This window comes from Natrix helvetica, assembly GCF_964273705.1.
Source record: "Natrix helvetica genome assembly, chromosome: 9".
NCBI classification, from domain to species: Eukaryota; Metazoa; Chordata; class Lepidosauria; order Squamata; family Natricidae; genus Natrix; species Natrix helvetica.
The window spans coordinates 17,565,370-17,577,664 of record NC_138560.1 but is presented as its reverse complement, the minus strand read 5'-3'; the positions used below and the strand labels follow the sequence as shown (position 1 = coordinate 17,577,664).

The following is a 12,295-nucleotide window of genomic DNA, read 5'->3' as shown; positions in this document are numbered from 1 at the left end:
CTTTAAGACTCGTGGACTTCAACTCCCAGAATTCCCCAGCATGCTGGCTGGGTAATTCTGGGAGTTGAAGTCCACGAATCTTAAAGTTCCCAAGTTTGGACACCCCTGGAATAAGTTTATTGTTAGTTTGAATGAATTGGCACACATTGGATGAAATTTCGTTGCACCAGCTCTCAAGGTGGCCACCTCCAATATACACTATGCCCACATGACAAATAAATAAATAGATTCTTTGGGGGCGGGATGCAGAAAGAAGAAAATAAAATCGCGTCTTTATAGTCCTTAGTTGGTTAGGCTGCGTTTTTTGCAAAAACAATGTTCGCTTTAAGACGTGGTAATGTCCCCTGGGATTTTATAGGCTCCGTTATTAGCATTACTGCATTGGGTTTTGGTCGCCACAATTTTAAAAAAATATGTGGAGACTCTAGAAAGAGTGCAGAGAAGAGCAACAAAGAGGATTAGGGGACTGGAGGCTAAAACATATGAGGAACGGTTGCAGGAAGTGGTTATGTCTAGTTTAATGAAAATAAGGACTAGGGGAGACATGATAGCAGTCTTCCAATATCTCAGGGGCTGCCACAAAGAATAGGGAGTCAATTCTCCAAGGCACCTGAGGGTAGAACAAGAAGCAATGGGTGGAAACTAATCAAGGAGAGAAGCAACTTAGAACTGAGGGGAAATTTCCTGACAGTGAGAACAATTAGCCAGTGGAACAACTTACCTCCAGAAGTTATAAATGCTCCAACACTGGAGGTTTTTAAGAAGAGATTGGATAGCCATTTGCCTGAAGTGGTGTAGGGCTTCCTGCCTGGGCAGGGAGTTGGACTAGAAGACCTCCAAGGTCCTTTCCAACTCTGTTATTCTATTCTATTTTAAAAGGAGATATTAGCACTTTTAACCTGGTTGAGAGGTATAGCAGAGGTGGGTTGCTCCCGGTTCGGCCCAGTTTGGCCGAACCGGTAGTGGTAATTTGGTCTGGATCGCAGAATTCGCAGCAACCCAGGCTGGCCACGCCCCCAAACTGGTTCCCCAGGTTTTTTTGCCCAGGACCTCAAACCATGTGGTCCTGTCCATCACTAAAACCATCCTTTCAAGCAGTCTCCATGTTTCTAGTGTCTTTCTCCCTGCTTGGAACTGAACCCAGATGGACATTTCTTCCGAAAGCTCTAAACAGCACAATGATGGTGAACCTTTTCGGCACCGAGTGTCCAAACGGAACAGGGCATACATGCACATACATGTGTGTGTGCTAGAGCACCGGAAACCCAAAGACCAGCTGGCCGGTGCGCATGCCTGAAAAATGGCCTGAAAACAGCCCCCAAAACGACTGTTTAGGGGCTATTTTTGGCTGTTTTGCAGGCTGTTTTTTGGTGCTTCGACGCCCGCAAAGATCAGCTGGCAACAAGCGCATGTGCCCACAGAGAGGGCTCTGCGTGCCACCTCTGGCACACATGCCATAGGTTCGCCATCACGGCAGTAGCGTATTCTGAAAATTCTTGAATATGTCTGCAAGTTTTAAGAAAGGTACCAACCCAGCTGGGAAAAAATAATGTAACCAATAAATTTGCCACTTGTGGAATGTTATTTAGAACCAATGTTTTTTGTTGTTCAAGTCCTGCATGTTAATCGGTGCTTTTTTATTGTTCAGTTGTTTTGTGATGTCTCACATATACCAAATGTTCGTATCGTTTCTGTACTCTATAAAAAGACACTTAAATGCTTTTTGCTTTGTCTGAATTATTTAGTGACTGGTATTTTCAGGTGAGCAAAAAAATCAATTACCTTTGCAAAGGTAAACGTCTCTCAAATTCAGGGATCGTTCTTATTAACTCCCCGCCAGGCTCAGGGTGCCTTTGTTTGGTTCTAACAGTAAGAGCAAAGTCATGTCAGTCTGTGGCAGTGTTTCTCCAACCATGGCCACTTTAAGATGGGTGGAGTGCTGGAAGCCAAAGTCCACAGTCTAGCTAATAAAACCTTCTTGGAAGATGACGTGAGTTGGTATAAGGGGTGGTTATTATATCGCTGGAGGAGAGGGTGATTCTCCAAGCCTTTAAGGTTGTTTTGGTCCTTAAGAAACCATTGCTAGATCCCACCTAGACCAATAGTTTTGATTTTGCCCCCAATTTTCCCTTTCTGGGGAGGGTGGTTGAGAAGATAATTGCACTGCAGCTCCGAAGGATCCTGGAGGAAATGGGTAACGTAACATAGACCTCTTCTGGTTGGGATTCTGGCCTGGATTGTAGGATGAAAATGGTGGGACCTAGAAAAAGAACTGCTTTATGGTGACTCCCTCTTTTTGGAACATCATTTGCTCAGAGATAAGGTTGGCCCCCTTCTTGTTGCTTTTCTACAAGCACCTTTTCTACAACCCCATTCAGACCTGTCCAGTGGCTTGTCCGATTCTGTTGTTGCCACCTTGGTACGGGGGGGTTAAATTGTGGATTCTTAACTGGATTTTTAATGTTGTACATCGCCCGGAATCACTGTGTGTGAGTTCGACAGCTGTATAAATTTAACAAAATAAATAGGCAACAAAATCAAATAAGTGGCATCTTCTTTAACCCAGTTATCAGCAAAAGGTCTATGCCAGGGGTGTCACACTCAATTGCATTGAGGGCCACATCAGAGTTGTGTTTGACCTCAGGGGGTCAGGTGGCCGTGGCTGGAGTGGCTGTGGACATCACTTGTGTTGGGAGCACCTGTGGTGGCCTGGGGGGGGGATCCTCCTGCAGCCCTCTGCCAGTGAAAATGGAGTCCGGGAGGAGCTCTGTTTTCACTGGCAGAGGCACCATGAGCCATTCCTTCACTATTTCCAGGGCGGACCTGTGGGCCAGATCTAAGCAGCCTGCGGGCTGGATCCAGCCTGCGGGCCTTGAGTTTGACACCCCGGATCTATGCAAAGGTCTAGAATTTTAACAATAATAAATGTATATAACACCTATCACTCCACATCTCCACTTCTAATTGCAAGAAAATCCATTTAAAAGGCCTGAGTGGGTCCCAAAATTTCAAGGTAACTAAAATAAAGAAAACCCAAGTTTAACATGACCAAGAGATACCGTTTTTCTTTTACCAAAAGCAAGCTCCAATGCACCAAAGTTTTTCCTATTGTAAATACAATTTAAAAAAAAATCCCATTCCTAACTCTGAATAGTGTCAACTGCTTCTTTATTTGCGTGTAGGAGCTTTATGTATGTATAATCAGCCAACAGAAAGAAGAGACTTGTGAAATGATTCAGATTATGAGTCAGATTATTGAGATAAATGATTGATTGGTTAGTGACAAATAAGCTTCTTAGTTCACAGGTAAGTATTTAAGTGCTGTGACATTGTGAACTCCTTTGCAGATATTTCTTACACCAGGATCCCCAGTGCTGCAGTAACTGTTGCTATCCCAGCTTGGGTAGTGACAGAAAGGCCTGCTGCCCCTAGGGCGAAAAACAAAAATAGGTAACAGAATTAGGAAGGCAAAAAACAACTTATCAAATGTAAGCTACACATACATACAGAAGTACTGTAAATGTGAACACTACAATTACACATTGATGTTGTTTATTGCCTGCTTAAGTACTCAGGTAACTGCATCCTGGAAGTTCTTGGTTCCTACAGATCAGGTGTGGGTTGCTCTCGGCATTATTGCTGGTTCTGTGTGTGCAAAAAATTTTTCCCAGCGACCCAGGCCGCCAAACCACTTCCGGTTCGGCTGAACCAGTCCAAACTGGTAGGAACCCACCTCTGCTACAGATTTTGAAATTTAGAATGTGTGTGTGTTCATTAAGTGCTTTATACTTTGGTTTCGGATAGCTGTTTGACTATCATTCAATCTTGCGCCTTCTAAAGTTCATTCTCTTGCATCCATTTGTTCAGAACACATTTTAAACACATTTTAAAATGCAAAAGATTTTATGTTCATCTGTTAAAATACAGTCATATAGACATATTAGACCAGATCCTTAAGCACTGTTGATGCAGGATATGCTATATTTAACCCAAAAGCTACTTGGCACTTGGTGATTTGACTTGCATATTCTCTGTTCCAATATAACTTCCAGAATGCATGTCTTATAATTGTTTGAATTACTAGTAGTACTATATGCTACTTGAGGGATTAAATGAGTATCTGGGCAAAGAGAAATATTTGATGTTTCCAGGGTGGGGCCTCTGAGTAATTTTTTTCTTTTTGTTCTCCAACCTCCCTCCAAATGCTCATTTGATCAGGTAGAAGCTGCCATTTGTTTTTCTTTCAGGAAAAAATGGAAAAAATAAATGCAGGCAGATCTTTAAATACTGGATGAACAGAAACAATCCAATTAGGTTTAGGAGAAGACAAGGGAGAGGTCTATTGAATCTGTTTTTAAAAACAAAATAGCTTTCTCATAGAATCAGTTTAATATTTTCTGCACGGATGTCCATCTGGCCTCAAGAAGCTAATTAGGTTTATCTAATTAGGTATCTATTGCGACGTGGTGGCTCAGTGGCTGAGCTTGTAGATCAGAAAGGTTGGTGGTTCGGCGGTTCGAATCCCTAGCGCCACGTAACGGAGTGCGCTCCCATTACTTGTCCCAGCTTCTGCCAACCTAGCAGTTTGAAAGCATGTAAAAAATGCGAGTAGATAAATAGGAACCACCTTTGGTGGGAAGGTAACAGCGTTCCGTGTGTCTTCGGCATTTAGTCATGCTGGCCACATGACTACCGAGAAGTCTTTGGACAGCGCTGGCTCTTCGGGTTTGAAACGGAGATGAGCCCCGCCCCCTAGAGTTGGGAACGACTAGCACATATGTGCAAGGGAAAGCTTTCCCTTTTTAATTAGGTATCTAATTTAAAGTCAGATACACAAAAAACTATTCCATCGTAGCCACCATCTTGATCTTTTGGACTACCCCCTCCAAAAAAACCGGCTGAAAGTAAATGATTTTTGAAAGGGATGTGTCTTGTGAGGAATCACAAACACAACGCCAGCCTACCTCTCATTGCATTCTTTCAATAGAACATCTGTTTTTCTTCCAAAGAAAAAGGGGAACCCTGGTGCTAATGCTATCAGCTTTGGATAAAAACCATTAGATGGCAGCAAAGAATTAATAGACACAGAAAACTGAAACGGAAAAAACCCAGTGGTCCATGGAGTTTGTACTTTTGAATTTTCTTTTCCTTTTAATTATCAATTTTTAATTATTATTTTTACCTTTCATTTATTTTTATCTTATTTTTAAGTTTTGTCAGATGATGGGCATGTATTTTTTATCAAAGTAAACCGTTCCAAACTCGATTGCAGAAAATACAACTTCAGCCACAGAGTGGTCAACACCTGGAATGCTCTCCCTGACTCTGTTGTTACATGCTCAAACTCTCATAGCTTCAGCCTTAAACTGTCTACCGTGGACATCACCCCATTCCTAAGAGGTCCGTAAAGGGGGGCGTGCATAAGCCCACCAGCGTGCCTACCGTCCCTGTCCTACTGTCCCCATTTATTCGTATTCATTTCTTTTGTTCATGTCCATGTTTATATTTATATCTGCTATCTTGTACATGTTTGACAAACTACTAAATACAAATAACATTTTTTTCCAAGCATGTCTTTTATATCCAGGTGCTGAGCCTCAGTTTTTCCCTTGGCCAGAAGACCCCCAAACCATTTCTGGTTTGTTTTGGCTACAGCGTAGAACATCTGGCTTTGTTTTGGCCCAATTGTGGCTGGCATGGAGCAGATTGACAGACCTCCCATAGCTCAGTCTTTTGTTCTGAGTGCCAATAGAACTCTTTCTTTATTTTGCACATACCCTTATTTAAAAAGGCAAAGGGCCAATCTAAAATGATTGGATTGGATTGGATTTATTAGATTTATGTGCCGCCCTTCTCCCAAGGACTCAGGGCGGCGTACAGCATTAAAAAACACATAGTACAAAAGTTAAAAGGAAATTAGAAACAGTCCAAAAAACAAATCCAATTTATGTAACACTCACATTTTAAAAATTAAATGAAATTAACAGGCCAGGCCGGCTTGCTGGCTAGAAAACTAAGCTTTCTTGTTCTTGAGCCACTGAAAGTGTCAGGAGGGTATAACGGCTAATGTACCGAGACAGAAACTGGGGACCCTGAGTTCTAATCCTGCTTTAAATCTTTGGGCCAGTCCCTCTCTTAACCCTAGGAAAAAATGGCACCCATGGCAAATTCTTTCACTATTCGTTGCATTTTAATCTGGCCTTTCTCCTCACAGTGGGCCTCTGGGCCATGTAAAATAAAATATGAAAACAACACATCAAAGTTAAAAATCTAAGAGGCAACTTAAAAGACTATTAAAAATAATTAAAAGATGAATGCGGGGAGGGGCGGGGACACCTCTCAGGGCGCCAATCAGCCCCCTGGTTGCATGCTGCTCTGTCTGGGCTCTCCACACAAGACCACAGAGCTTGGGGGCATATTCCACAGGGCGGGTATAATGACAGAGAAGACTCTCTTCCTAGACCTTGCCAATTGGAATTCTTCAACTGACAGGGTCTGCAACCTGCCAGACCGTGTGGGGCAGATGTAATGGGACAAGACCAGGGGTTGGCTGCTGTGGGTTCGGGCACTCCTCTAGCTAAGGATCTGCCCAGTTTGGCGAACCCGCAAATCTCACCACTGGCTGGCCCCACCCTCCCCTCCTCACCACTCCCAGGAGTCTCCGGGTGGCCCATTTTGGATGCCAGCTAAGTACAGGGCCTGTGAGGAGTCTCAGAGAGAGTGATAAATGGACCTCCTGGAAGTTCAGAAACGGGCCTGTTTCCAGCCTCCCGAGCCCGGGGGAAGCTGTTTTCGCCTTCCCAGAGGCTTGAGGAAAGCCTCCGTAGCCTGGGTAGGGCAAAAAAATGGGTCTCCCAGAAGTTCGAAAAATCCAGAAACGGGACCATGGTACAGGAGGCCAACTATGCTACGCGCACCATGGCCACGCCCACCCACCAACTGGGCAGAGAACCCGTTGCTAAAATTTTTGAAAGTCAACTAAGTCTCCACAAAAAGCGTTTTTTGGGTGGGGGGGATTCACACATGGTCCTGGGAAAGCAGGTTGCCCATCCACGAGAGAGAAAGGCATGTTGCAGTGTACCGGGCTGACTTTTCTTCTTATTAAAGCCATTTAAAGCAATAAAATTCATTGTCTATGTTCCAGTTGGCACCTTCCCACAAATACCGTATTTTTCGGACTATGACACACTTTTTTGTCTCCCAAAAGGGTGAAAATGTCTGTGTGTCTTGTAGGCTGAATATTGTCAAAGCCCTGCACATCCGCCAGCCATCTTTTGGCCTCCTCATGCCTCTTTGGGGGGCCTTTTTGGCCCATTTTTTCAGCTTTTCTTGGCCCGTTTCAAAGGTTTTTTTGGCCCATTTTTGAGGCTTTTTTCAGCCCTTTTTGTTTTGAAAAGAAAAGCCTCGAAAAACGGGCCGAGAAAAGACTCAAAAAAGGGCTGAAAAAAGCCTCACAAATGGGTCCAAAAGCCCCCCAAAACGGGCCCAAAGCCTCAAAAATGGGCAGAAAAAAGGCTAGAAAAGGGCCAACAAAAGGCCCTCCAAAAAGGCTAAAAATGAGGCGTGCAGAGGCCCAAAACATTTTTTTTGCTGTTTTCCTCTTCTAAATTTAGGTGCGTCTTATAGTCAGGTGCGTATGTCTTATAATCCGAAAAATAGGGTATATAGGTATATCCCCACCCCCCCAAATCACAACTTAGGCCTTTGAGGAAATGGGAGAATCATCTGCAAAAGGCTGTGGTATAGTAAATGGCTGGGCCACTACAGGTTTTGTTGCAAGAGAGCAAAAAACTGAAAAGCAATACTGACCAGCGGCTTGTGCGAGGGCAACAAAGCTCCCAGCAGCCACTCCACCACCGTTGGCTATGGCTGCAGCTGACATCATTTTGGCTGCCAGCGATCCGGCAGCAATGCCGGCAGCCGTGAATCCCATCGCGCTTAGTACAAGTGGAGCACCCACGACGCTCCATGAAAAACACGCTGTTGGTTACTGCTGCACAGACATCACCTTAGATCTGAAGTAAATTCATATCCCTTGGTTTTTTTAGTGCATTTTGTACCAATTTTGTACCTCTCCATGCCTTATTCCTCCTCAGAGTCATTCAAGCAGCTGCATGGTCAAGGGTTGACCGTCAATGTATGTCCCCTTAAACCAGTGGTGAAATTAATTTTTTCTACTACGGATTCTGTGGATGTGGCTTGATGGGCGTGGCAGGGGAAGGATACTGCAAAATCTCCATTCCTTCCCCACTCTAGGGGAGGGATACTATAAAATCTCCATTCCCTCCCCACTCCAGGTGAAGGAAACTGCAAAATCCCCATTCCTTCCCCACTCTAGGGGAGGGATACTATAAAATCTCCATTCCCTCCCCACTCCAGGGGAAGGATACTGCAAAATCTCCATTCCTTCCCCACTCTAGGGGAGGGATACTATAAAATCTCCATTCCCTCCCCACTCCAGGGGAAGGATACTGCAAAATCTCCATTCCTTCCCCACTCTAGGGGAGGGATACTATAAAATCTCCATTCCCTCCCCACTCCGGGGGAAGAAACTGCAAAATCCCCATTCCTTCCCCACTCTAGGGGAGGGATACTATAAAATCTCCATTCCCTCCCCACTCCAGGGGAAGGATACTGCAAAATCTCCATTCCTTCCCCACTCTAGGGGAGTGATACTATAAAATCTCCATTCCCTCCCCACTTTAGGGGAAGATTACTGCAAAATCCCCATTCTCTCCCCACTGTAGGGGAAGGAAACTATAAAATCTCCATTCCCACCCCACTCCAGGGAAGAATATTACAAAACCTCCATTCTCACCCCACTCTGGGGCCAGCCAGAGGTGGTATTTGCCGGTTCTCCCAACTACTCAAAATTTCTACTAGCGGTTCTCTAGAATCTGTCAGAACCTGCTGGATTTCACCCCTGCCTTAAACCAATCCTACCTTTTAGCCACTACTTTGGCTTTCTAAACAGAAACAGCTACAACCTCTCCCAGGAGTGGCCTTACTCAAGGAAGGCAGCAAACGAATCCTTCAGCTCAAAACAAGCTGTTTCTAATGTGCTCTGTAACCATGAACGACACGCAGACTATTGTGTAGAATGCAGGAATCCATCAGGATAAAAAAAAAAGAACAGACCATCCTTGACTTACAACTATTTGTTTAATGACCGTTCGACGGTCATTGAAAACGGTTTTGAAAAAAGCGACTTATGACCATTTTTCACACTTATGACCATTGCAACATTCCTCTAGCCACAGGATCAACAATCAGGCGCTTGGCAACAGGCATGTATTTTTGAGAGTTGCACTGTGCCGAGGTCGTGGGATTCACCATTTGTGACCTTCCCAAACGGCTCCCAACAAAGTCAATGGGGGAAGAAGCCAGATATGGTTAACGAATGCATGTTGCATTTAACAACTGCGGTGATTTGCTTAACGACAGTGGCAAAAAAGTCGTAAAATGGGGCAAAGCCTACTTAACTGCCTTGCTTAGCCATGGAAATTTTGGACTCAACCGTGGTCATAAGCGGAGGGCTACAGGTAGTCCTCGACTTACAACAGTTCATTTAGTGACCAGGGCACTGAAAAAAGTGACATTTCCCCACTTTTCACACTTGTGACCTTTGCAGCATCCCCGTGATCATGTGGTCAAAATTCAGATGCTCAGCAAGTGGTTCACATTTATGACAGTTGCAGGACTCCGAGATCATTTGATCCCCTTTTGCAATCTTTGGACAAGCAAAACAATGGAGAAGCCGGATTCACTTAACAACCATGTCACTAACTTGAGTACCGCAGTGATTCCCTTAACAACTGTGGCAAGAAATGTAAAATGGGGCAAAACTAAAACAAATGTCTCACTTGACGACATAAATTTTGGGCTCAATTGTGGTCGTAGGTTGAGGACTACCTGTACCTGTAAAGATTTTTAATAAACCATTTTTATACATTTTTATTAAGTGATCTTCATACTTGTGAAGCTCATGACGGGTGGATATTGTGGCACAAAATCTGGATTACATACAGTAGGAAGCTCCCATTCCTTCTACCAACTCTACAGAGACCTAATTGCCAGATGCAGAACAAGGCCAAACTTAGCACAGAGTCAAACAGAACTTTTCAAAGCTTGAACCGACTAGATCAGGGGTGTCCAAACTTGGCAACTTTAAGACTGGTGGACTTCAACTCCCAGAATTCCCCAGCCAGCTGGCTGGGGAATTCTGGGAGTTGAAGTTCACCAGTCTTAAAGTTGCCAAGTTTGGACACCCCTGCACTAGATGAACTAATTGCTTCCTGCAAAAGCTCACAACCCATCCGCTCCTCTTTTATGTCTTCTGGGAGGGGCCCATCATCTCCCAGCCTTACTCCCAAGTCAACCCTGTTTTCTTAATTGTTCTTGCCTTCTGTTAGCTTTGTGCATGCGCGCTTCTGCCTCACTGATGTCAGACTCCCAAGGCAGCAAATAACTACCAGTTGGCCCTGGCCCCCTCTCTGCCTCCGACACAGAGCCCTCGTCCAAGCCTTCCCCAGACTCCAGGACTGGCCCATGTCCCTCCCCAACCTCCTCACTCTGTTGCCAACTCCGTAGGCCGGTGGCGGGCCGCAACATCTTTTTCCCAAATGAAACCTCTTGCTTGAACCAAGAAGTGCTCCTCTAACACAAAATCTCCCACTGTTTAGCGATACAGAGAAACAACTTACCGGCTCCTATCGCTGCCGCAATCAACAATCCTAAAGGGAATAGATATGGGTCAGTCACATTTTTGACATATATGGTAAGGTTCACGTTCCACTAATAAGGGAAGTCAAATTCCACACTTCCCAATGTTGACGTAAAAGAAACATTGAATTTTTCTATGAGCATGTGGGTAAAAAGAAGTGAGCTCAGCCATTGTAACTACATCGTACAAGGTTGACAGCATCTTCATGCCCAGAAAATCAAAGGGTCTTAGTTCTTACCCATCGTTGATCTCGGATGGATCTGCAAGTAAAAAGCAGAAACTCAGGTAAGAAAATAGATTCCACAGCCAACACCTTCTGATCGCTGACCCAATGCCTTGAAATCCATCCAACCATTATCCACAGAACTAAAGTTTCCAACCAGTACTATTTTCTAGGCAGCCTAGATGCAAAAGCCAAGCCCCCTGAGAACTACTGATTAAACAACCTACTATGATGCTTAAAAAGTTCTGTAACCCAAAAATAAGTGTCTAAAACCTAAACTGCCTGGTACCTCATAGACCAGTAGTAGAGGAAACAAAAGCAGCCCATTCTTACTAAATGAAGCGGAAGGACTTACTAGCTGGAGCTTGAGATCAATCTGTGGTGCTGTCTGTACCCTGACCATCCCCATGGCTTAAAAAACTTCCCACACTGGGCGTGGCTAGTGACAGATATCCAATAGGATTGCAAGTAGTACTGCCTTGGTTGCTATGATTCAACTTCCAGCTATTTAATTCCAGCCCCCAAATCTTATTTTTAAGTTTCGACTTCCCAAGTAACATTTTCATTTCCCTGCAGAGGAAAAGAATCAAGAACTTTTTGATGATGTGGGCCCTTGCCAGCATTGCAATTTTATTCACTTGCTGACAACTTGCTGAAGGGCGGTAATCTTCATCTATCACAGGACTGTTTGGTTTATGTAACACTGAACTGCAAAATTCAATAGACAGACCAGGTTTTTAGGCTTGTTACTGTTTGCAAGCTTTTTTTTTCTGGATGTCCAGATAGCAACCAGCTGTTTGCAATTATTGTATCTTACTATTTCTAAAGCCGTTGTCAAGAAACCTCACAGACGGAATATCTATTCTCTGAATCATAACACAATTCCAGCTCTTGTGTAATGCCAATCACATTATTTATTATTATTTTTATTATTTTATTAAATTTATAGACCGCCCCCTCTCCCCGAAGGGACTCGGGGCAGTGTACAGACACCACATTAAAACCTAATATAAAATAGATACACTTAAAAACCAATTAAACAATAAGGCTGTACAGGGTAATAAAAGTTAAAAATCACCTTAAAACAACCTCCAAAATGTAAAAGTACAGAATTGAGGGACTAGATTGGGATTAGGCCAGGCCTGCTAAACTAAACAGGTGGGTCTTGAGCATCTTACGGAAGGAGCGGAGATCAGTGGTTGTTCTGATGTCACGGGGGAGGTCATTCCAGAGGGTCGGGCCCATCACAGAGAAGGCCCTACTCCTGGGCGTCGCCCGCTGGCACTGCCTCGTGGACAGCACCCAGAGGAGCCCCTCCCTGTGAGAGCGGATCGGCCGAAGGGATGTAT

At 44.2% G+C, this 12,295-nt stretch overlaps 1 protein-coding gene across 2 annotated transcripts; it reads right to left on the bottom strand.

Annotated features, from left to right (window-relative positions):
* Nucleotides 1–3,151: 3,151 nt before the first annotated feature.
* On the bottom strand, nucleotides 3,152–11,338 carry LOC309396746 (interferon alpha-inducible protein 27-like protein 2A). Of its 2 annotated transcripts, none has more exons than XM_081962147.1 (5): nucleotides 11,302–11,338; nucleotides 10,962–10,983; nucleotides 10,700–10,733; nucleotides 7,810–7,964; nucleotides 3,152–3,428 (listed from the first exon to the last, which is right to left on the bottom strand). In XM_081962147.1, exons 2-5 carry the CDS (start codon nucleotides 10,963–10,965, stop codon nucleotides 3,355–3,357), a joined length of 267 nt encoding a protein of 88 aa, XP_081818273.1. In that variant the 5' UTR covers nucleotides 10,966–10,983; nucleotides 11,302–11,338; the 3' UTR covers nucleotides 3,152–3,354. The 2 variants fall into 2 exon arrangements, with proteins under 2 accessions (XP_081818273.1, XP_081818274.1); XM_081962148.1 differs by lacking the exon at nucleotides 11,302–11,338 and adding an exon at nucleotides 11,236–11,280.
* Between the last annotated feature and the right edge of the window lie 957 nt (nucleotides 11,339–12,295).